Genomic DNA, 26642 nt, shown 5'->3' with positions numbered 1-26642 from the left:
CCAATTGTGGCAGTCAGGTGAAGTCCCCAGTGACTGGAAAAAGAGAATCATTGCATCCATTTTTAAAAAGGGTGGAAAGGAGGACCTTTGGGGAACTACTGACCTGTCAGCCTCACCTCTGTGCCTGGGGAGATCATGGAACAGATCCTCCTAGAGGCTGTGCTAAGGCACATGGAGGACAGGGAGGTGATTCAAGACAGCCAGCATGGCTTCACCAAGGGCAAGTCTTGCCTGACCAACCCAGTTGCCTTCTATAGTGGAGTGACTACATCAGTGGACAAGGGAAGAGCTAAGGTTGTCATCTATCTGGACTTCTATAAGGTCTATGACAGGATCCCCCACAACATCTTTCCCTCTGAATTGGAAAGATATGAATCTGAAGGATGAACGGTTTGGTGGATGAAGAATCCGTTGGATGGTCACATCCAGAGAGTACTGGTCAACAGCTCAAAGGCCAGATGGAGATCCCCCTCGGGAGACGATACTTTTTAGTATCTTTTTAGTATCTTCATCAATGACATAGTGAGATTGAGAACACCCTCAGCAAATTTGCAGACAACATCAAGTTGAGTGGTACAATTAACACACCTGAGGGTCAGGATGTCATCTAGAGGGAACTGGACAAGCTCAAGAAGTGGTCCCATGTGAACCTCATGAGGTTCAACAAGGCCAAGTGTAATGTCCTGTACCTGGGCTGGGGCAACCCCCAGTATCAGTACAGGCTGGGGGATGAAGGGATTGAGAGAAGCCCACCAGAGAAGGACTTGGGAGTACTGGTGGATGAAAAACTGGACATGAGCTGGCAATGTGCACCAGCAGCCGAGAAGGCCAACTGTATCCAGGGCTGCATGAAAAGAAACATGACTAGCAGGTTGAGGGTGGTGATTCTGCCCCTCTACTCTACTCTGGTGAGACCCCACCTGGAGTTGTGCACCCAGCTCTGGGGTCCTCAGCACAAACCAGACATAGACCTGTTGGAGTGGGTCCAGAGGAGGGCCACAAAAATGATAAGATGCATGGAACACCTCTTCAAAAAGGAAAGGCTGAGAGAGTTGGAGTTGTTCAGCTTTGAGAAGAGAAGGCTCTATGGAGACCTTATTGCAGCCTTTCAGTACTTAAAGGGGACTTATAAGAAAGGTGGGAAGAGAGTTCTTAGAAGGGACTGTAGCAATAGGGCAAGGGGCAATGGTTTTAAAGTAAAAGAGGGTAGATTCAGGCTCAATATAAGGAAGAAATTTTTTACATTGTGGGTGGTGAAACACTGGCACAGGTTGCCCAGAGAGGTGGTAGATGCCCCATCCCTGGAAAGATTCAGGGTCATGTTGGACAGGGCTCTGAGCAACCTGATCCAGTTGAAGATGTCCGTGCTCATTGCAGGGGCATTGGACTAGATGATCTTTAAAGGTCCCTTCCAATCCATGCTATTCTAGGATTCTATAGCTCTATGATCTTGAAAGCTCCCCAAGTCTGTACTCGATCAGGACTTAACTGGAACTTTCTATGCATCAGAAATGCAAAACAAGATTTTATTTGATCTGTTGAAAACACGGTGTGCTAAAACAGCCAGAAAGCATAACCTGCCATTTCTCTGAACTTCAAAGATCAGTTTATACAGGATTGACATGGAAATGCAGGCATACATACATATGCTCTTTCTTTGACATAGTATTCATACGCTGTAACAGTCTCTGTCTCATGCCTTCACTTTACACTACCCAGACCTCACAAAAGGTACAGAAAACATTTCAGATCACTTGCTGGGACTGCTCAGAAGTGGTATTGAACACTGTTCAAAGCAGAATAACTTTGCAAAGTGCCGTTTTAATTTATTTTCAATATCAGAACATCTATCTGTAAGCAGTTCTCTTTCGCTGCTGGTAGTGTGGATTGACTTGCCTGTCCTGTGACTGACAACATGTGCCACAGCAGGTGGTACAGATGGAGGAAATTAGAATTTCTTCATATTCCCCCTCTTCTCCTTAAAGTTCCTTCAGGTCACATCTATAGATACTCTTGCTGATGTAGCATTATTAGCAGAATTTGATAGTATGGAAGAACTGTCCCTTCAACACAGCAAAGCTGTCTCTGAAATATCAGCACAAAGCAGGTATTCTGCCATGCGCAGGAAATTTTAATTGGGTGATTTGGTAAACAACTGTAGAAAGCAATAGTTTCTGAAGGAAGCTCAGCTCAAAGTAAAGTCAGAGGAGTTTTTACACAAACCTGTGCTGGTTTTATTCCTAGAAAAAAAGATTTGTTTCATAACGTGTATTAAAATAGCAATAAGAACTCTATCCAATAGTTAAAATACAAATACCAACATCATACTAATTCTTAAATTCACACACAGAAAGTACAAAAAGTTTAGAAACAAATCAATCCATCCCTCCCCTTCTCTCTGCAGCTACAAAGTATGGTACTCAGTATAATCCCACTATGCTAGGAGAGGGACTGGACAACACACGGTCCGTGCCACTCCTGAGCATCTTAGCTACAGAAACAAATTCATTTCCACAGAGGAGTCTTATCAGCTATGTGTTGTCTCAGGGAAGCTCGTGCCCTAAACTTCACAGTGCATCTTCCCCTGCTGAGCTTAGTTACTGAGGTACAGAAGTATCTGTTACAAACTGGCTGCATAAATGTAATACCACATAAGTTACCTTTTCTGACATTCACATTTGATTTCAATTTATATTTTCACTTATGTCCGGAGAAAGGCATTCTTAATTAACAAATGCTGTCAAAACAGATTTGAATTTAACTGCAGATCCATAAACCTTTTCTGCCAAAGGACTTACTTTGCAACTAATACTAATCAAATATTGAAGATAAATTAACTTTTAAAATTATAAAAATGTTAGACATCCAACAGTAGAAGAGAGAAAAATAAATTGAAAAGTAGACATTGAATAAGCTTGCTCTTCTTTAGGAGTAGTATGGAAAGGTATGAAATCCTAAGCCTTGATAAAGTAAAAGTTGAGAGCACACACCCTCAATTTTTTTAATGAAGCATCAGATTAACTTACTTTAAGATTCAGTGAAATGACTTACAGAGTGCTGGAAGTGGCCTCTGAAAACAGGGAAAGAGCATTCTACAAGAATTGGGCAGACAAGCGAGCAGTCTCTTGTCTCCTGATGCTATGCCATGAGGCCTGTCACTCAAGGCATGGCTCCAAAGCACACCCAAATAGAAATACTGACAAAAGTCCAAGTACTGGACATACCTGTTCCTAGTAGGCTGATACAGCCACTCCATGAAACAAGTTACATTAGGCCAAGCAGAATGCCATGGTGTGGGTTTTTTATCCCTACACACTGAGAAAAGTAGATGTACCCTTCCAGATATTGAATATATTAACAGAGAATGAAGACTCACAAGATTTCAGTTTTGCTAGAGCATCTCAATCATAGCATACCTCAGCTTTGAACAGCTGCATTGAAAAATAAAATTTCTAGATTAAGAAGACAAGTATACATACTGGAAACCTCTTTAACAACTGTAGTTTACCTGAAAAGTAGTACAAGATAAAGGTGCTTGGCATCTTGTCTTTCCTGAAGTTTCCTTGTTCACAAAACAAATTAACAGACTTAACAGACATCATAACTGTCTGTGAATTTCCTGTGTGGCTGACTGAAAAATTCAGGCACAGAAACAACTAATATGCCAGCAAAAATTTATACACACAGATTAGGAACTTCAATTCAAAATGGGCCTTTGGTGACACTGTATGTTTTTCTGTAGTAACCTACTTTCACCCTCTACCACTTCTTGGTAGCAACAACACTCATGTGTTATATGATCCATCTGATTGACATACCACCCACTAAATTAACTCATCTTATAATATTTTATGTCTATTTAAAAAAATAAACAAACTAAACTCTTTTCCTAAGAAAGCAAACTAAACAACCAAATAAATTAAAAGCGTCAAGACTTCTCTTTTTTTTGCACCTGTCATAGAGAAAATGTATAGAAAGGAAACAGGGAGACTGATTACTGAAGATGTAGTTCAGTCTCAGAGTTCTGATGATCTCATAAACCTTTATGCGTCTGTCAAAAATGCTTGACTGAATTACCAGCATGTTATCAATCTCTTTGAATCCATTTCCGTATATGTTATATGTGTCTCTCTGGCCATTATTCTGTGTAGAAGACCAAGGTAGAATTAGACTTTGATCATTTCTGCTGGGCTGAAGTTTGACTTTATTTCTTTCAAGTAAGTTTTACACTGGAGAATACTGTTGCTGCTCTCATGCATTTCTTTAGCCTTCCCAGAAGAAACTTTTAAAGATTTCAAAGTCAAATAAAAATTGAAATTCCTAAAAGATGATAAACAGGAAATATTTTTAGCAACTCTCTACCTTGTTTTGTGTATCATTTGTCAAGTTTTCTCTTTTTTTCCTAAAGTTGTAAAGGGAATGAACCCATTCACCTACCAAAATGGAGCGTGCATGTACTTGCTCATTTATACTCTCCGGTTGCTGTTCTCCAATACACAAGAGAGAACGATGACCAACCCTCATAAGCGTTTCACAGGATTAGTAGATGTTAGTAACAATAGTATTGGGTAATAATTGATTTAAACTGTCTAACTTGGGGTCTTAAACACTTGTATTATGTGTCCGTGGCAAGGTGCTGGCAGCATTGGGGCTGCAGGGTGGATTCTGTGGCAAGAGACCAGGGGCTGCCCTATGCTGGACACAGACACTTCCAGCCACCTGCAGTGAACTCAGCACAGGACACAGCCAAGCCCCTCAGCCAAGTGTGTGGTACCACTCTAAAAATTTATTTAAGAAAGGGGAAAAAATGCCAGAGAAAGGAGGAGGGAATAAAAAGAGTGAGAAAGAGCAGAGGGAACATCAAAGTCCAAGCAGGAAGAGGGGGAGGTGCTCCGTGGTGAAGCAGATCACACTACTGCTCATGAAAGACCCACACTGTTGCAGGTGGATATTCCTGAAGAAAGTGCAGCCCATAGAGACCCCACACTAGAGCAGAGGAAGTGAGGAGGAAGAAGAACCACATAGAAACCTCTGTGTACTGGCTATAGCTCCCCCCACCTCCCTGTACCACTCGGCTCGGAGAGGAATCTGGATTGAAGGAATGAAGTTGACCTTGGGAGAGCAGGGAGGAAAGTTGTTGTTTTAATATCTTTGTTTCTCATTACCAAAATATATATTGGCAAATATCAAATTAATCTTCCACAAGTACAGTCTGTTTTGCCCACAACAGTATATGGTAAACAATGTGTCTGCCTTTTCTCTCAACCCGTGAGGTTTCTTATCCTATTTTTCTCCGAATGTCGTGCTGAGGAGGGGGAGGGAGCGAGCAGCTGGGTGGGTGTTTTGCTACTAGCCGAGATTAGCCCACCACAACAGCACTTCACAGTGTCTTTCTGTTTTCACTTTTTAGACTGTTCAGACTAACTCAATACTTTAATTCATTAAATAGTTACCTGGCAGTGACTGCCACCTTTTGCCCATCTGAGAATCAAACATTAAATACCTATTACATTAGCAAGGATGCCAAAGCAATTGCTCTGAATAACATCAGCCATATTGAGTACACCGAAGGCCAAACACTTTGCAGCAATTTAAATCACTTGACAAAACTGCTCGTTTAACTGTATGTTCAGCTTCCAAAGCTGCCCTTGAAATGTTGATTCTGGGAAACTAATTTTATAAACTAAATCAGAAGAGTTTGCATAGCCTACCTCCCAAGTCACTGCAAGTATACATTAAGTACCAGCCTCCAGAGAAACAAGGAAACAAAATAGACAGTGGCAGTATTTTTCTTCTTGACCTTTTAGACCATGCTGGCATGAGGTTGCTCCCAGTTTTTGTAGTTAATTAGTGACTTTCACATCTCCAAGTTTTTTCCATAGGTTTTAAGTGAACCATTAGCCTACACTCAGTTTTCTTGGCTTTCAATCCCATTAAATAGCAGACTGCCAGAAAGGAACAACATTCTTGAGTTTTCCAAGAGAAACACTGGTCTCTTAGGGTTCAGCCCTAGAAAGACTTACATGCACAGTTAGGTTTACATGCAAAGGCTGCCCATAACGCATAGACATGGGGAAGCCTTTGCACTACAAGGCCTTTAGAAGCAACTGGGAAAATACTTATTGATTTTAACATACCAATGATAGGAGCTAAATTCACTGTTCTAGTCCACAGGTTTGAGCATAATCACTTTTCCTAGATTCTTAAATTTAATTCCTTTGCCTGTTAAGGATATATGTCTTTCTGAATCCATTATGGTTCCTTTTTACCAGTTAAGTTTTATCTGGTTTGTCCCCTATCTTTGCTATATAAAAGAGGCAGAGAGGAAGAAGAAAGGAGACCTGCAGTCTTTGTGCTGTTGCTAGAATTTCAGTGCAGTGTCCACTTATTATGTGAAGCAAATGTTCGTCCTTTGTTTCTGTTTCCTTCACATTATTTTTTAACAATTCTTTTCAGATAAACTACCTTACAGTGAAAAGTCAGAGGGGAAAGTTAATTACCGTTTGCATTTCCTCAGAACAGAACATAAGCAAGGCCAAACAAGATCTTGCATAAGTTTAATCCACTCCAACATTGTCTGTAAATCGCCAGTAACAGAAGTTCAGAGAAAAAGTAGGAATCAGTAAAGAAGAGACTGACACTTTTCCCTAGAGGTCCTCCCACTCATCCTGCAGGAATCAGGATATTAAGAACCTGAGAAATACAGATGACATCTGAAACTGTGGTTAGGTACCAGCCAATGGTTTCATTTCTCTGTGAACAATAAGTCTCAGAGCAGCTGCAGCAGAGAGCAGTTATGCATCCAACACAAGAAACAATGTTGGTGCATGCCTGGGAGTCCTTTTCTCAGTCTTTATTATATATTCATACCATGTCTCACACGTAATATCCCTTTCAGACAGATATTTATGCTCATAGCAACATGCAGTCTTGTTTATAGAACTCTCCATAATCTTTTTAGAGGAAAGCAGACACTGGGAACAAATGAAGGTTAGTGTGTGAATTTGACTGTCTAGATGCACTTCACTTTCACAGAAAATAGCTATTTGCAGCCTTCTCCTTATCACCACTGGCCAAATCCCCTTTGGGGTCATGTCCTCCTTCATATATCAAAATAAATACAAGCAAAATTTAGTCACTTGAAAACCAAAACAAGAAGCTTGGCCCATTTAACTGCTGCTAAAGTATTTTCAGAGATATTACTACTAAAACATTATTGCTAAAAACTGCAAGGAATGTGATTTAATCTGTTAAGAAAAGATTTTAAGACTGTGATAAAATACCTTATAAGACAAATAAAAAAGATGGAAGAAACATGGTTTGTTATCTTACTTCAAATGGGAGCTCTGTTATTTCCATATTTCCAGACAAATCCAGTTTTTCCAGATTCTCACATTCACCCAGTTCTGGAGGGACTGACTTCAAATTATTGAAACTCACATTGAGCACTTTGAGGTTTTTTAAGCAGCCTGTGAGGGAAAGATAATTAAAAACAGCTCATTAAAAAAATAAAAACATGAAAGGAGAAAGTAAAAGTAAAAGACATACTCAGTTTAGCAAAGAAAAAACTCTTTAACATGACAATGACTAAGAGATTAATACATATTTCTGCAGTGGTCACTAACACTGGGGGAGGGAGGCAGCGATAGAGTTGTGTTGCACTCATATGGACTTCCCTCAGTCAGCAATGGTTTTTGTAAGAGTTTGAAAGGAAGCAGTGAAGACATGCATAGATTTTGATTTTACCAGAGATGAGATACCTATTGACCTCAGTTGAAACTACAGAAGTTGACTTTTGGTTTGGCCACTTTAGAAAACTAGCTTGCTAATGGAAAAGCATCTTAGTACTTTTTACAGAATCAGTTCATTGGGAACAATCACTCCTACTAAACTTACTTCATCAAGAATTCTGTCTTTGGTATCCAGCATTACATATTTATGATTATAAAAGATAATGGACCTGTGTATTTGTTTCATTGTTTTCTTTATTGTAATTTATCATCCTCGCCAGCCTTAAAATCTACATTTAGTCTCATTGTACTTTCTGTTTCTTCAATTTATAGCATTACATAATCTTCAGTAAAAACAGGTTTAGAAACATCATTAAAATGCAAAATGTATTATATAGACAAAATGCAAATCATACAGTGAGATAGTCAAAGGGGAAGGAAGGAAGCAATTTGAATGTATCAAACAGCTGATGTGTTATCAAATGGATCCTTAAACACATAACAAAATTAGAGTATCCTATGGACAGCTGTGCTGTTCTGTTACATGGACGTTCATAAAGTCACAGAATCACAAAATCACAAAATGGTTTCGGTTGGAAGGGACCTTCAAAGAGCATCTAGCCCAAACCCCCATCCAACCTCACTTTGAACAATTCCCATGATGATGCATCCACAACTTCTCTAGAAAACCTGTTCCAGTGTCTCACAACCCTCATTGTATAAAATTTCTTCCTTAGGTCCAACCTAAATCTACCCTTTTTCAGTGTAAAATCATTGTCCCTTGTCCTGTCACTGCAGGCCCTGGTAAAAGGTCTTTCTCCATTTTTCTCATAAGCCCCCTTTAAGTACTGAAAGGCTGCAATAAGGTCTTCCCAGAGAAGAAAGTCCTTAAGCTTCTCTTCTCCAGGCTGAACAACCCCAACTCTCTCAGCCTGTCCTCATAAGAGAGGTGTTCCAACCCTCTGACCATTTTCATGGCCCTCCTCTGGACCCACTTCAACAGGTCCGTGTCTTTCTATTATGGAGGACCCCAGAACAGGATGCAGTACTCCAGGTGGAGTCTCACAAGCATGGAATTGAAGGAGAGAATCACTTCCTTCAACATGCTGGCCACACTTCTTTTGATGCAACAGAGAATACAATTGGCTTTCTGGGCTGTGAGTGCACATTGCCAGCTCATATCCAATTTCTCATCCACAAGTATCCCTACGTCCTTCCATGTGAGGCTGCTGTCAATCCCTTCATCCCCTAGTCTGAATTGATATTGGAAATTACCCCAATCCAGGTACAGGATCTTGCAGTTGGCCTGTTGACTTTCATGATATTCATATGGGTCCACTGCTCAAGACTGTCAAGGTACCCCTGGATGGCATCCCTTCCCTCCAGTGTATCAACTGTACCACACAGCTTGGTAACATCTGCAATTGTCTCCTCTAATCATTGATATTCCTGTGGTACTCTCCTTAAACCACTGACAAGAGTATAGCATTCACAAGGAGAAGCACCAGTAAAAAACTTATATGCAATTCAGCAGCTGGAAATTGGGAAAGAACAGCATCTGTGTCAACAGATTCTCAAAGCAGACTATACATCAGCAAACAAAGACAAGACATTCACGAGATTCACAATTTTATATCAGTCTTCTATTTACAATCACGTTTTAAAAAAGGACCTGGCATTTCATGGGATTTGGATGACACGAGACAATTTCTTTACAGTAAATCTCAAGAGCTGAAAACAGTGTCATAATAGTGAGCTTATCCTTAAGGCACTAATGCTTAGCTAAACTCCCTCTGAAGCACAAGCTGTTTTAGAGTTGCTCACCTTTTGCAATGTGTGGAAATTCTTACTGGAGGCCAGATGGTACTTCCACAGAAAAGGACAGAGAAGAAAAGTAGGGAATTGAAAGCCCTTCCTTTTTTTCTCTGAGAAATTGCTGTTGGCAGAGGCAGAGGCATGCAGTTTGGTGACCAACACTAGCAGCCACCAAACCCCACAGCACTTTACATAAATCCCAGAGTACCCCTCGGACACAACATTGTTTTCACATGATGGCTGGACCATCCAAATCTTTCTCACAGGTGGCAGACAAGTTGTACATGGTAAGAACTCCATTATATTAATCTCTACATAAAGCAACAGAGAAGAATAAAACTTCCACTCAGCTTCCCCCCAGCTTTAGCTCTGCCATAAATAGAAACTGAGGTATATTTCAAAATTCAACTGTCCTTTTAGGCAGGTAACCTTGTCTTTCTTATTCGTTGTGAAGTGCTGTTTTAGTTTAAAAAGCAGAAGCAAAATTTTCTGTAAGACTACAACAAGCGTTGTTTTGGCAGTACATTACTCTCCTACAAGGGTCATTGGGGCTGGCGCAAAAGAGTCATAAAAGCAACTTAATGGTATAAATGTGTGAACCACCTTATTTCTGGATTTTTAAGCACTTAAAAGTAATAAAGCTTAGCCTACCCATGACGAAGCCTTACCAGGTTTAGTATCACGATGTAGGCAAATGAAGGTATTACATCACATGCTACGCAGCATAAACAGCAACTTACCCCCTTACTGCAACAAAATAATCACTGAAGCAGAACTGCCTTAAAATAAAATAGAGAATCAGAGAATCACAAATTAATTCCTCATCCAATTAATCCCTCAGTGAAGGACAGCAAATCCCATTGGAATGAAAAAGGAACTACTTACTCATTAGCATTGGAAGGTTTTGTCTTTTCTTAAAAGAAAAGGATTTTGGACAGGATATTGTACTAGGTCTGTCTGAAATTGAGTTAATTTTCTTCATAGCAGCCCATATGGTGCTATGTTTTGGATTTGTGACCAAACAGTGGTGATAACACACCAATGTTTTCGCTATTGCTAAACAGTACTTACACAGCATGAAGACCTTCTCTTCTTTCTCACTCTGCTGCCCCAGTGAGTCAGCTAGGGGTGTGCAAGAGGCTGGGAAGGGACAGGGTTGAGACAGTGGACCTGAACTGACCAAAGGAATATACTATAGCATATAACATCACGTTCAGCAGTAAAAGCTGGGGATGGGGGAGGAATGGGGGGGGGGGAGTTTTCCAAAGTGGCTGTTGTTCAGGGACTGGTTCATTGGTCAGCTGGTGGTGAGTGATTGCTTTTGCATCACTTGTTTGTTTGTTCATTTGTTTTTCTTCATCCTCATGCACAAATTTTCTCACTTTTGCCCTTCCAATTCTCTCCTTATCCTGCTGTGGAAGATTGAACTAGTAGCTGCAGGGGGCTGAGCAAGCTGTGTGAGGTTTAGCTGCCTATGGGTTTTAACCCAAAACAGATGTATTTGCTAACTTTTCAGCCACTGAAATTTCTGCTTCTCAGTCCTATTAGTAGCTGGAGAACTAATGCAGGCAAGGTACCTAGTGTCACCAACATCCTAGTCACCCTCTTGTCTAACTCTGCTCAGATGATGCGTCTCTGATGCATAACTAGAAGACATGGAACAGAATTGCATAAAAAAAAAAATCACAAATATTTAACAGCCTTTCTGGGCAGATTGATGGAGACAAGCACAGCTTCCCTTTCTGAATTTCATGCCTTCTGAAACCATGGTTTTTCAAGCTTTTTTTCTCCTTTCACACGTTCTAACATATATGCCATTGCTCACAGTATGGTTTTTCCCAGCTTGCATGTATGAGAAATTAGTTATGTCACCTGACAGCTGAGCAGTCATCAATAATTAACCCTCTCTCTAGGACCATAAAACATACATAGGACTTTCCAGGACCTTCTGGATTAAACCCTTACACCACCACTTCACATAATCCCATTTTTTGATTTATCACATTCCATCTTAGAAGTAGTTTGGGTTTTTTACATCCACTGACCTTATGGAAAAACAAAGTTGCAGAGTTTCAACTTTTTCATGATTTGTAATGGTCTTCAGATTTCCAGTCTGAATATATTCATAGAAGTTTTAGAACCATTACTTCTTTTGACAATTTTATCTTTGAATAGCTCTTTTCCTTCCTTGGTGTTTACTTCTCTTATATTTTCATAGGTAGCAGGCATATCAGAATTTATTTTACTAGCCTGAATAAGCCAATTCTTCAAATCTCCTCTCACAAAATAAAAATTCCCCTTCTCAAATGGTCTTAATACACTTCTTTTTCATCTGTCCCCATCTGAAATAACTTTTCTTAAATCTGGGTGACCACAACTTCATGTGTGTATCATCCTGGATTGTCCTTCTGTGACTGTTAGATTAGAAATTTTGTTTCCTCATTTTTCATTCAGAAATCAAAACTTATTTGCATTTAATGAACTAATGACCTGCTGCACAAATTATTAGCTCTTGAGTACATGATCTTGAACTCTGCAGTCATTAATTCAATCTGTCTACTTTTTTGGAAGCCCACTTTCTCATCCAGCTTTTCATATTTCCTCTTGTTTGTGCAGTGACAATAACACCCAAACTGTGTCAGCAGAAAATTTCTGTATCCCAGTTCTTCAAAATTATTAAGAAATAAACTCAACGCTGATCCTAGAGAAAGTCCAAAAATTATCTTTCTCCTGACCAATAGCTTCTCTTTCCAAACAATTGCCTTTTGCCTCTGCTTTAGCAGGTCCTTTGTTCATTTTTACAATTGTTGCATCAAAATCCATTTTCTTAGATTCAAACATTCATTTTCCATAGTTCATTGTATCAAATGCTTTATGGGGTGCCAGATAGACAAGATCTACTACCTGAAGTTCAATCTTCTCAAAAGACAGAAACAAAATGAGTTGGGCACAACTTGTTTTTCCTTTATAAATTTTTAATTTCAGCCTAGTTTCTGTTCACCTCCATGTTTCTAATTACTCCCTCCTCTAAAAGAAACTGTTTAAAATTCCTACAAGCAACAATCTACACGGGGTAAAATTAGGTTATATGAGTTGCCTGAGTAGTAATCCAGGTTAAAGACTGAGATCTTTTCCTTTCTCAGACAAAAGGAATGAGACTGTCATTCTCCTTTTCCCATAGACCTTTTACACAAGACTGTTATCTTTGTCAGAGGAAGAACACAAATATAGAGTATAAAACAACATTCTTGACAATCCAAGATTCTCAAATCCAGGGATCTTGGTTGAAGGAGTGCAAAACTGGGGAGCAATGGATTCCTAAATAACCTTCAAACACCACGGGCATTGTCAGTAAGATTCCAGCCATTCTCACCCGCATTTGGAGTTTATTGCAATAAAATCTTGGGGGTTGGGGGGTGGAGAAAGGGTGAGGGGAGGGGGATGGTAAAGCAGTATGAATGAGTTTCACTACCCTGTAATCTGTATTTAGGGGCTTATTTATACCTTCTTAGTGCAGATGTTCTCCACTCTCTTAGGTATGGGGCCCAGCCACCACCAGGCTTAGTAAGCATGCAATACAGCCATTGAGGCAGCCTTAGGAGGGAACAGAGGAGGTGATACCCCCTTCACAGCTGCACAAATGTAGAGCAGGATTTGACCGCCACACCTGTGACCTATATATTCAAGTAATACTCAAGCACAGCTTCTCAATTAAAAGTAGTAATAATAAAATTGTTGCTACTACAACGCTGTTGTTAATTATGCTTAATGGCACAGAATTTTCAGTTCTATTAAAAAATGCAAATTAGGGAGTTAAACAGCTAATGTCTCTGTGTTTTCGAAGGAAAGGCAGTAAAAGCAGTAATGGAATCCATGGCTTCTCTGGCAGTTTCACAATTAAGAATATTTTATTTTTAAGTAGGAGCTGCAATGCCATAGTTGTTGCCCAAGATAACATTTATTCCCAGTTTAAATTTTTAATTCATTATTTTAAAAAAATTAAACCAGTAATTAAGCTTTATAATTTCTGATGGGCAATGCAGCATAGTAATAATGATAATACAACTTCACCATTTAGACAAGCCTACATTAGTGCTTCTAGCAAGCTGCCAGAGACAAAATACAGAAGAGGTTACAGAGAACCTCAGTATTATTAAGGATCTCATTCAATACAAATGCAGATCCACTTGTATAAACTGGAGTAAAATGCAAAGCATATTTTTGCAATGATCTGGTAGCAGCTTCCTATGTGCCAAGACTAACAGACTCCAATTTCCAGTCTTCTCTGCTGAATCAGTGACATTGCCTTTGATTTATCTGAAAGGAGACACAGATGTTCAAGCTTACAGGTAACAGTTAAAACAACAATTTTTTTTTCCTTCTGCTCAAAGCAGCCAAGTAAAGAAGGGGTACAGACTTCCTGAACTCCTTATAACAAAATTGCAGGCCTTATAAAAGTTGTAGGCCTTATAAAAACTGTAGCACAGTAACAGATTGACCCTGGGCGAGTAAAGTTTCATTCTTTAACCAGCCTTCATGTGTTCAATTAAAAAAAAATTAAACACATTGAGAAAAATTGCAGGTGACTACTACAAACACAAAATAAAAAGGATAAAGCTTGGGATCTCAGTCTGTGGTAAGAAGAGTATTAGTACAATTGGGGGTGGGGGGTGGGCAGGGGGAGCCTTTTTGTAGCAAAACAGAGGTAGAAAAATATAAAGTTCTTGGGGTCTGAATGGTAGATCAAGATACCATCAGGGAAAAAGTGTAGAGTGAGGGTCTACTGACTGAGAGGGCTGAAAAAGAAATTAATGAAAACAAAAGTGCAATGATCTGAACTGAAGATATCTTGGTAGATCAGAAATTATATGGAAAATTATGTGACTTCCTTTTTTCCTGTGAGCAGATAAGCTGAGACATGGATGCTGATCTCCCTGGGGATCCCAAAAAAAGGGTGTGTCTCCCAAGGGCAGAGTATAAGCTCAGTCTCCAGGCTGGAAAACTCTTTCTGAGCATCAGAAATAAACATGGAGTAAACTGTTCAGGAAGGGTAGAAAAATACATCTTGATTGCCTTCGAAACTGAAAAAGCTTTTTCTCAGAGAAAACTTTTCCATCATAACTAGAATGGTGTGCACAGCCTCTAACATTCCCACTGTGACTCAAGTGAAGACTGAGAAATAAACTACAGAGTTTGCTAATACCAATCTGCTCTGTGCAGGAGGATCATGTTCTAACACTGTTATATATAATGTAGTTACATAAAGCAATATGACAAAGTCAATAGATAGGAATCTTTCTGCAAAAATAATTTATGTAATGAGTAGTTTCCACGGCAGTGTTTACAGTCTGAGCTCAGTACCCAATGGCAGTATTTAAAATCCTTTCAAGAAATTCAGCTTAATAAAGTACTGGCCTTTGCAAGAACCAATGATGCTGAAATTTGTTAAAGCAGTGTGTTTGTATTACATTTTAGTACAATATTCCAAATTTTTGACAGCTTAAGCAAATTAATAAAAAAGATCATTTCCTCTCTAGGTGGTCCAACAAAAAGTACAGGACTGTATTTCTGTGATGCACTAACCAAGGGTTAAATTCTGAGACGCTTACCAGCTGTTCCAGTATGAGCAAGCCATCCTTTGAGGAGCGAGCCTTAAAGCAACTGGCATCCTCCTAAAAACAGTCAACTTGCAGCAGAGGTGTTTAATACTTCCCCTTCAAATGGGAAATACAAACAAAATTTTCCTCAGTTGTATACAAGACTGAGCTGCTGGGCAGGTAACATTCAATACTGAATAAATGACATGGGTAAGAAATCAGTCTGACAATTCTCAGAACTAGACTGCATTTAAACAGAGAATATACATTTTCTTGTTGGAAAATTATACATCAGCACACTGGGAATCTTATTAATAGAAAAAGCTATTTTAAGTATCTAGAAGTCATTTAACACTGTATTACTTATAGTTTTCCCCTCTGAGTTGTAAGAAATTGGATTAATGGTATGCACAAATGAAATTTTATACTATGAGGTAGGGAGGAGACCAAAAATATCCCTGTGATTTTTTCTTAAAATATATCTCAAAAGCACAGTTATTTTTCTTCTTAAGTATTTGGCATATCAAAAATGTGAGAGAACATAATGAGGTACAAAGGTTTTATTAACAGATCTTTGAGATGTTTCATGAATAATTTGTGGGACAAAAAAAGTTCTGATATAGCCCCACTATCCCATCACAGCATAAAAGCTTTGAGATCACATGAAAATGCAGTTCACTACTTCCTGTGTGAATATGGGAATATAAACTATCAGATATTTTCAGTTACGGTAATTACTAATGTAATAGCACTCACAGATATACAGTGACTGCACTGCAGCCATGCAGTCAAAGTCAGAACTGTAAACTCACCCAGAAGCCATTGCCAAAGGACATCCCCTGGCTACATCCCTGCTCATGTTTTTTTCTGTTTTTCCTAGGAAAACCAGACCTGACAACTTTGACACAGACAACAACTCCATTTTGCACTTCTCTCCATTTTTCTTTACTTGCTTCCCATGAAAATATTTGCTATTCCACAAAAAGAATCAAAGTATTCTCATCTGTCTTCTTATCCAAATTTGATCTGTCAAAGTGCATAGGTGATTATAGCTCAGATATTTCAAATCACACTCATAGAATAGATTGAAGCCTTTCTTCTCTCTGATTCAGAGTAAAGCATTCCCTTCTAAATCAGGTAAAATAGGAACATGAACTTCAATTTCTGCAGATATTTTAGTCCAGCAGCTGCTACTGCAGCAATACTTTTTTCACTGAAAATATTCTTATCATCTCATCTCTCACACCTTTAAAGCCCTCTTGTGAGAATCAAAAGTAGCCCTAACATGGCTCACCAGTTTAGCTTCTGCTGGGTGATTTGTTGGTCTAAACTTGGCTTCATTTCTGTCTGAAGATTAAAGACTCAACAGCATGCATGTCCCTGCCAACTTCAACCATCTGTCATTACTCTCAAGTATGTTTTAACTGTGATATTTACCTGCTTGCTGCTGTTTTGTAAATAGAACACAAAATGATGGATACTTTAGCACTTAACCTTTCCCAAGACCTTACCTTCTGATTTAGCACCCAGGCCTCACTCCTTGTTTAGATAGAGCTCCCAAACCAAACACACATTGATTATTTTCCCTGTGATAATTTAGCAGCTAGATGACCAAAGTATGAAAGGTTTCATTTTGAAGCAGCATCCAACACCTTCAAAATACCCAAGACCTTTCATAATAATATCCTATTAAAATAATGAACAGTTCCAATACATATTAGCATCTATGTCTGTATGCATATGGAGTACATGAAATAGAAGCATGATCATTTGCAAGCATACCACTTTACATGTCAACCAAGAAAGCATTGTATAAATTGAGATAAAAACTCCGTAATTTATGTCATAACAACAAGGGCAGCTCCATTACATAACTAATAGGTGGTCTATCAACACAGGACATTCACTAAGACTGACAAGCATTAGGCAGTTTTGGCAAAAAGTGCTGAACAGTTGAGTTGCACAGTCCTGGAGTGGCTTTTTTTGTATTATTTTTTTTTAGCTACATTGGTGAGTCTGTGTCTTTGTCTGAATAGGCTAGAATTACTGCTGTGAAGTAGAATTATTGTATAAATAGCAGGTACAGCTAACCAATGTTGTTAATTTTGTTATGTGGTGTCTCAAAATGAAAGGTTCAAGTCCAGTTTCTCCAGAGGAGTGTTCAGTACAGCCATGCTCACTCTCATTTAATGAATCTGAAAACAAGTTTCAGAACAAGAGTTCACTGTTAAGAGGAAGATGGTGAGTGCTATAACATTGTGTTTGAGGCAGGACCTACAGCAAAGAGTTTTCTGATATTCCTTACCCCTTCCAGTCAAATATTTACATAAAAAAGCAGCACCAAAAACATTGAAAGGAAGAAAGCAGCACCTTGGGTATAAGCTAGAGGGATGAGCGTACTGGAGCAGAAATGAATAAATGGGAATAATATGAAAGCTACTGATGAGCAGAAATCACATCATTTAAATGTAATTGAATGAAAAGTGATTGCTACAAGAAGTAGTTGAAACTTTCTTCCTTGTTTCCCAAGAAAAGTATGACATGGCCTCTACATTACCCTCTATAGAGAATTTGTTATACTAAAATGATCTGGGTTTGTGCCTTTATTCTGGAGACAGACACAGCATTCATAATCATATTTTTTGGGGGACCATTTTCATTAATGATGTGTGATATTACAAGAAGAAAGAAAAAACTTTCTTAGCCTCTACCTGCCTTGATTTTTAAGCATCAACCCCTTAAAACCTTATATTTAATGGTTTAGGATAGTGACTGGAAGGGAACTATGCTCTTTCCCCTTTCTTCCATACCACCTGGTAGAAGGTATTTGTCCATGAAGCTCACTGACCCACCTGAATTTCACAGTCAAAGTGCTGAAAATAAAGGTTTATTTTATGTCCATTATCTCCTGCTTGTGTTGTTTTCCTGATTTGCTAGTGTGTTTAGCTGCCAGGTTAGTCCTATAAAATATATCTTGATGTTAGTGGGAAATTTTCTATGTAAAATATAATGTTAGTAAATAAATCAAAAGCATTAGTGTTATTCTACTAATAGATGGGGAAAAGAGTAGAAAATTCTAGCACTGATTTCTGTTTCAGGATGCTCTCTCCTTGTTTTTCTTGGTTAAACCTATGGTAACTATGGAGGTGGAGGTTTTAGTCTTTAACCTTTTTTTTTAAAGCTGTTAGGTCTTAGTTTACATGAGGAATAGCAGTCATGGGGAAAGCTTAGGACTACTGTATTTAAAAATCAAAGGCTGAGGTATTAGTACACCTGGGTATGTGGGCTCAACTATGGGGGCCTCATAGTGGACCCAGTTTCTTCAGTTCTCAAAGGTACCACCAGTTACAGCAACAGTCTTCCTTGTAAGAGCAGTATATCAAAACATTACAGTCTTTCAAACAAGCTACTTACATTGTAAGATCAGAAAACACAACAGAGCCAAACACTAAAATTCTTGTAATTATGTAGCTTAGAATAACAAAGGGCAAAGTATGTAAGCATTTAGAATCTGCTTTTCTAAATACACAATGTCATGTTGGATATACCACTTTATTAAATGGGCATAATTACTGAACTCATAAAATTCAAAAGATGGATTTTATGCAACATTATATTTTGATTGCTTTTTATCACAATCTTAGGTTTCAGTTCATCTTGTCTGAGGTTTACAATTCTGCAATACTCCTATTTTTCTTAACCTGTAAGGAACATAAAACACCACCTGTTCTCAAGAAGAGATTTCCATCTACTTGAATACAGGCAATAACAGCCTTATAGTCAGATACCTAAAATGTGTCATTTTTTCCCCCATGTTTGAGCTATACTACACACACGGTATTGCATACAATGCAGCAACTATAATTACAGTCATAGAGCTGTAAAAATTTAGAGGGGACTATTCACTGGAAACAAGCAAGAAAACAGTCAATAAATGAATAAGAGTATCCACGAATGTCCATTTCCCTGCAGTAGAGTTAAATGGCATAAGTATAAATAGCTGAATATTTTGAACCAGCTTACCAATTTCCACTGGGAGATGGTTGATTTGATTTTTTGACAACTCCAGTACTCTCAGATCTTGAAATAACGCAATGTAGGCTGGAATGGTTTGTATCAATGTATTGCACACGTGCCATTCTTTCAGATAGATCTGTTCTTTCAGAGAATCTGGGAATTCCTGTAAATTAAATAAAAACAGGTAAGTAGAAAGCATCAAGTCAGAATTTTGTTCTACCATGTTTCTAAATAGAGGGGGAAAAATTCCACAGCCAAACCTCACCACTTTGCTTAATTATCTTGATGTAAAACAGCAGTTTGCCTAACCCTCCAGAGTTGTTTGCTTTTGGAGGGCATTGCAGCTGTCTGTCACCACATATTCATTTTTTAACTGCTAATACAATCATTTTGCTCTAAAACTGAAACCTATCTGAAGCACTCAACCTGTTTGGTGTCTCCCATATTATCTCCTTTTTCCAGCTGGAGGATTTTTTTAAAACACATTTCAGTGCTTTAATTCACACATAAAGATGTAGTAAAATGCAACATATAATGGAAGAGTGGGTGTACGGAGAATATCTAAATAAGGTTTGTCACAAAAAAAAAAAAAAGTGTGACTATGTTCTTAATACCTGTTGATTTTTCAAAATTTTTTGCCAAGATGGAACACAGTCCAAGGAACAGAAATATTTCAGATAGGATAAACACACATCACCTTTTGAAAGTCTTTTTTCAAATAAGTAACTTAACTTTCTAAGTTATTTCAGCAATATTTGAAAAATTTACTAAATATCTTTAGAAAGAATAAAAATACTCAAGTTTTAAACCAGTCCACAACATCTATTAATTCATGCTTCAGTCATGCAGAATCTTTTTCTTTAAGAATTCAAGTATTGTTCCAAATACACAATAAATTTACTTCTGAATAATTTTCAGGCTATTCTGTTTGTCCAAAGTCTCCATTGTGTAACAGTTACTTAAACTAAAATTTTTTAAGCCTGTAATCCTTAAATAATTGCTTTAATTAATCAGTATTCAGTTCAGATTTACAGATCTGTGTTTGAATTTTGTCATCAAATTCCTTGAACTTGAAAAAGTAAAAAATCAATTCTTAAAGTTGAAGGTCAGATCATTTAAATGCCACTTTTTAAAGCAGCATATGATTTACCAGTTTGTCCCGGGTTTTATATCACTGTGCATTGGTAACACCTGGAATAAATAATCTAGATGAGGTGCTATCGCTAACTCTGCTCCATAAAAAGAGATGTAAGAGTTTCAGCCTTTAATTGCTTTATAACATCCACATTTGTTTCCTGTGCATGAAGAACACAACACAGTAGGAATTACTAGTTTTCATACAGAGGACATTGCCCACTTTTTTTTTTTTCTTTCTAGATTTCATAGATCCCCCAAGACATTAACAAGAGTGATACATTTTAATTGTTTGGGGTTTTTTTAATTCTGAACTTCTGCACTAGGAATAGTGTTACTTAACTCTTAGGTAAATTAAAACATCTATTTGTAATTAGAGATATAGTGCGCTCTTGATCATATGATGTTCTTTCTTTGGTTGCTGCTGTCTCTAATTTCAGTTCTTGTCAAATTTGCACATGCAGACACTTAGCCTATGTTTGTAGTTCTGGCTTGCTACCTGCCCTTCCATATTTGATATGGATTGTTTCATTTCTTGCTTCATTTTCCCACTAGGTGTATATTGCATTGTGATCCATCTTCTATATTTGTCAGTTTATGGCAGTTAAAAAATAAAATGCCTGAAATGCCTCAGGGCTGGTAATGAGAAATCTCTCCAACTTTCTGGAGTAGGTTTCCACTCCTCCACCTTCAGTGCTGCACATTTTTCTGCAGCAAAAGAAAAGAAGAAATACCAACTGCAAATTCAATTAGTATCGTCTTTCCCACCTCTACAGAATTGAAAATGCAGCACACAGGGTATAGCATTTAGCTGGTGTGTCATAGATGCCACTGTAGGGAAGAACCTTGATACACAGAGAAAGCAGATGCAGAATAGTTATACTGGAGGGAAAAAGATGTCTGGGTAACAGATACCATTTGCCATTCTATTTCTCCGCAGTCCAGGTCTGTCTTTGTCTTCCTACTGACTTACTGGGTTTTTGCACTTTGTCACAACAATCTCCAGCTCCTTACTGGCAGATACAGGAGGGAGCAAACGGGAACACTCGCCCCTGTGAAGCCAACGGCCTTTCTGTTCTTGCAGACTGAAGGGGGTCTCCCGCAAACATCACCTTGATACATTGGAAACAGTGCAGCACACAAAGCACTCTCTCAGATTACGATCAAGCTCATTCTTAATTTTACAAATCTTAAGCCGAAATATTTTTTAATTATTATTAATGAGAAAAGATTTTGTTTAAATCTTTAGTTCTGTATGAAGGGTAGTTTAAAGCACCAAGATATTCCTGTACAGCAACTGAAATAAATTCAGACACAACTCCAAAGCAGTGAAAAAAGGTTCCATTCTTCTACCAGTTACCCTGAATTACTTTTCTTTCTCAAGATTATTTATTTCTATCTTATAATCATATTTACAATTTGCAAATGTAAGCTTACAAGTACTTTGCTGTAATACGTGTTTTTAGCATTGTCCATCTTACACTACATTTTATTTGTGTTACTCAACATAAATTGGTGTGATATTTTGCTTCATTTACAAACTAGATAGGGATGGGAACTGAGATTTGCACAAGCTTTACTTTTGCTTTACTCTCTGATTCCCTTGTGTTCTTTTGTAATCTTCTTCTGCCATGCTAAAGCTGGCAGCCTGCTGATAAATTGCTCCACGAAGACTGGCACTTGGAGGGTAGCCAGTCTTTTGCCTTTAACAGCAAAACAATACCTAAAAATCCTTTGCTTTTGGGAGGGGGGGAAAGGTATTAAAAGGAAATAAATAGCAAACCTACAACCATTGCTGATTATACTATTTCTAATTATAAGAGAATTTACCTGCTAGACATGAGCCTAAACTAAAACTGTGATCAACGCTCTGAGAAGTTTCAGTTATGTTTCTTTTCCAGCTCTATAGTTTTATCTGTCATGGGCCAATCCAAAACCTTGGATCCAAATGTCCCTCATCTTTGAAAAAGTTTGGAGCTAGTTCCAAAACTGGTATGTCTCAGGGCCACCGCCATTACCTGACTGGGTCAGGAATTTTATACTTTTTTGAGAAAAAATGTCTGGAAGTTAAAAAAAAAACATAAAAGAGGTTTTCTTTGTCCATTCAATGCAGCAATACTACTTTACCATTTATGGCAAATAAATACCTTACTGTCACTAACAGCTGGGAATAACAAATGGAAATTCTCTGTTCTCTGTGAAAATACAGAGCATGTTAGACGATAAAACTGGGAGAATAAATACAAATGTTGCAATTAATTTGCTGCCTTTTTCTGTGAAGAAATGGTATGCAAGAAAGTCATTATTTATGACTAAAGAATTTTACCATCACTCATTCATTTATGTGTTGTACGCATTTGACATTAAAGTTGTTTAAAGAAGCTATGCATCCAGATCCTCTGCTTAGGTAAAGCAACACAGCCAAGAGCAGTCCTGCTCTGTATCTGGGTGATCATCACCTTTTCTTTGCCAATATGGATATCACAAATTCAAAAATTTGTTTTTCCCAAATATTTTCTGATAATTATTTAAAATTCACTGATCCACCAGAGAATAAGCATTCATTAGTTAGGATAACGAAGTAAACACTCAGAGGGGAAAAACAGAGTTAAAGTGAATTCATTGAAAAATTCATATGAATATTCATGGCATTATTTTGCCACAGCTTTCATTCTGCTCTAATAGCAGTGCTGTTTCTCTGAAGAACTAATTTAATTCAGTAGATACATGTTTACATGTACAAAGGATCTCAATTAGGTGTTTCATCAACTCTCCATCATTCTCTCCTAGGCAACTGATTCAAACATGCAAAGTCCTTATGCAGCTCCTTTTAATCATGGGTTTGCCTGGAAAACTCTCAGATAAATAAATTTTTTTCTGAAACACACCTTGGGAACCTGAAGTTACTTGTGCCATAGTACACCATTCTTATGCTGTCAAGCCCCAAGAGCTTTACAAACACAGGATTTAGGAGGCTCACTGCTCGGGCAATACAACTGGGTTCTTCTGCCCAATTTTTATAAAGAAAACAATGAGACAATAGCATCTTTGTAACACACCTACAGTTCTACCACCTAGACAGCCTGGGCACCGATTAGCGCCCGACACAAGCTACCTTTCTAATTGGCTGCAACATTGCAAATAACACCGTTAGCTGATCTGTGAATTCAGCTCATTTGCTGCTGAAGTTTTGAATGACAGCCCTTACACTGAGACCTATGGGAAGGATGTGGTAAAGCCACTTGCTTTGATCCTGAAAAATCCCTATGCTGGGGATTACTCCTCGGTGAGACTTAACATCACAGCGTCCAGAAAAAGAACTGGTACAGCCCAGAAGCAAGCCCAGTTCTCAAAATTAAATCTGTAAGTCATAGCAGCAACCTACTCAGATTTAGCTATCAGCTGTCTAGAGGATATATTACTGCTTCATTGGTGAGAGGAAAGGGGAAACATAATAGAAATACTTATCAGCTAAAAGCAAGTGAGATAGAGGATCCAGCAGCTGGTTCCCAAATGGACACTTCACAGGGCTGAGCTGTTTGCTGCTGCCAACGGTAAGTGCCCAGCCAACAGCAAACCAAGCTGGTTATGTGCCAGTAAAATTGCACAAGCAATCCCAGCTCTGACTTCTCCTACTGTCTGAGTGCTAACTGCTCCAAACTTTCAATTCATCGATGTATTTGTGTGCAAAACATATAACAAAAATTAAACCACAACTGATACCATAGCTCCCAGCTACGTAACATACAGCCTTCTCTGAGAAAACTGTAACATGTCCACAGGTCTTTTCACATGCAAATTGCCAGCCAATGCAGCTTTGGTTGTACAGTCTGCAAATTCATTTTGCCTAAGTGCGTGTTTTTTTGTGAGAGAGTAATATGGGAAGAGTGTCATGTCTGATTCTGTCTTTAGTTTAGAAGCAGCAGCTGAGATTTTAAAAAACAAAATAAGTGGTATGATCTGTATAACTATATAATTTTTACAAAATTTCTGCAGTACGGGGAAATATATGTCTTTCAGAACTTTGTCAAGCGGATTTACCTGTTTTTTTAAATAATTTTATGCTGTTAGAGACTGGGAGTGTTCCTGGATTTTGAAGGAGCACTGGTCTGTTCTAAATAAAGCAGCTTTGAATTTACTTTTATCTGCAGACACCTGAACTATGTCACAGTATCTCATTGAAATGGGAAGCCCACTTTAACTAGGCTAGAGCTGGGTAATGGAGACACAGTGGTTGTTTGACATGGCCATAGTGAGCGTATGATACGGAGACAGAATCAAAACACATGGTGTTTAGGAGTATACTGCTCAAGAGCCATAATGACATAATGAACACAACAGTACACTGATATCTCATAAATGTGATCTTTCAGCATGTCAAACTGAAGTGAAATGCTCTGGAAAACAGACCAAATTATGATGTTTGATTTTACCTCGTAATGTAAAGATTTGTTTATGGTGACAGAGTGAAACGTTAATGGTTTGGCAAAAGAGAATAAGCAACAGAAAAGTTTAGTTATGCAGCTCTCTGCTCCCTGATGCACTGAAAATATTTGCAGTTGCTACTATATCAGTGTCTAAGGACCGGTGTCTACAGGCTGTAATGTCTCTTTTTTTTTTCTCCTACACCTTCATATTCAGGAGCAAATCTGGGAAAACTTATGTTTCGGGTCAATCAAAAGAATTATTTTAGTAAAATTCAGCCATTTTATTGACTGACTTTTTAATTTGCATATTTTGTGATGAAAGTCTCAAAAATATATTTCAAAATTATAAACTACACAACAGTAAAAATTCTAATTTCACTTTCTCATTAATAAACTGGTGTATATTCAAAACACATTTCAGTCAAGTTTTCAACAAATCTAGAAAACTTCAGACCAACTCTAATCCACACTTTGCTGAATTTCAAAACAGCATTAATTCAGAGTTTACTTCCAAACTGCTATTCCACATCAAACACAACTGCAAGTAAAAAGTGCTTTTTTCAGCAAGACCATTGTGGATTGATGCTAATATTAGTTTTGATTTGAACAGAGCTTGAGAAATATATTATCACATCGTCAGAGCAAGAAGACAGATCTCCGAGTAGTAGAAGACATCAACAAGCCAACAAAGCTCAATATTATTTTCATCTCTTTCCATCCATTGGGGAATTTCAGAGAAAGATACCATATTGCAGCATGATTGCTTATACCAATATTTTTGAGAGGGCCAAATTACATGTATCAGTAGAGAATTTAAAATAAACTTAACTACACTGAAATCTAAACCACTAGTTCAGGATAAGATAGGAAATGCTTTTGTCACTTCTAACACTGTGAAAAAGCATCAATTTCATATGCATTGGCCAAAAAAAAAAAAAAAGGGTTTGGGGGTTTAAAAGTTACAGTGCTAAGCTATCCAAATTCTTTACAACAGAAATGTATTTTCCGTTATATTTACCGTCCACTGCTCTCCAGAAAGCTGAAAAATAAACTTGTCTTTTTCCTTATTTGGTTTATCTGACAAGGGGTGCCTCTTCTGGAGCTGAGGAGTCTTTCCATAAGTATCCAAGATATTCTCGTTTGTGTCTACAAAGCCATTCTTGAGGTATTTTGATTGAGGAATGCCTTTCTTCCGACACTCTAGTATGAAATTCCATTCCTGCTTTATCCTGAAATAGCGCCAAAAAGGGGTTATGTAAATCAGTTGAAACAATATGGGAAATAAATCTTAAAGCTTGATCTTTGTACTAGTACTTACCAAAATATAATAATGTACTCCATGTATTGACCATTTAAAAAAAAAAAAAGGTATTCCTGGAGTCATGCTTAGATTTTCTAGACTTACATAGATTTCTTATGAGCAGGATTTCATTTACTGACTATAAAAAACAGTGACACCCAGGGAATAACAGAAAAGTGGACACTGAGTACACTGCCATAGAAAACAGCATGAATTATGCCATTTATTTCAATAGGGTAGGAAACACATTCTCACAGAACAAGGTATATGTACAAACAATATGTTCAAGTATAATGATCTATTTTCAGTTTTTACACGTGATCTTCCAATATCGTCGTAGAAGGTGAGGTAAAGGTCAAACTTTTCACGTTAACTAATTTCAGATTCAATTTCAGTGTACCTTAGGCTCACCTCCAGGGCAAACTTTTACCCATATAACTTCAGGTGCAAATTCAATTTGATATAATTAAGCATTGCCATAAGCACATGCTTTAATTTAAGAGAGATTTATTTCAGCTTAGTCAATTAAGGAACAGGTTGATTAACTGAAGCAAGTCTTCCTTATACCAAAATAAGACTCTGCAGAGCCCCTTGCATCATAAATCTGATCTCACGCTTTAAA

The 26642-nt window shown here is 37.9% G+C and overlaps 1 protein-coding gene across 1 annotated transcript in view; it reads right to left on the bottom strand.

Annotated features, from left to right (window-relative positions):
• LRRC2 (leucine rich repeat containing 2) overlaps positions 1-26642 on the bottom strand; it is a 66876-nt gene that overhangs the window by 20909 nt on the left and 19325 nt on the right. Inside the window, exons 3-5 of the mRNA XM_064438716.1 lie at positions 25739-25949; positions 19166-19322; positions 7333-7469 (exon numbers count right to left, since the gene is read on the bottom strand). Of these exons, the coding sequence (XP_064294786.1) occupies positions 7333-7469; positions 19166-19322; positions 25739-25949 (505 nt within the window). The remainder of the gene's footprint in view (positions 1-7332; positions 7470-19165; positions 19323-25738; positions 25950-26642) is intronic.

This window comes from Phalacrocorax carbo, chromosome Z (genome assembly GCF_963921805.1).
Source record: "Phalacrocorax carbo chromosome Z, bPhaCar2.1, whole genome shotgun sequence".
Lineage (NCBI taxonomy): Eukaryota > Metazoa > Chordata > Aves > Suliformes > Phalacrocoracidae > Phalacrocorax > Phalacrocorax carbo.
This window is presented reverse-complemented; position numbering and strand designations above follow the sequence as displayed.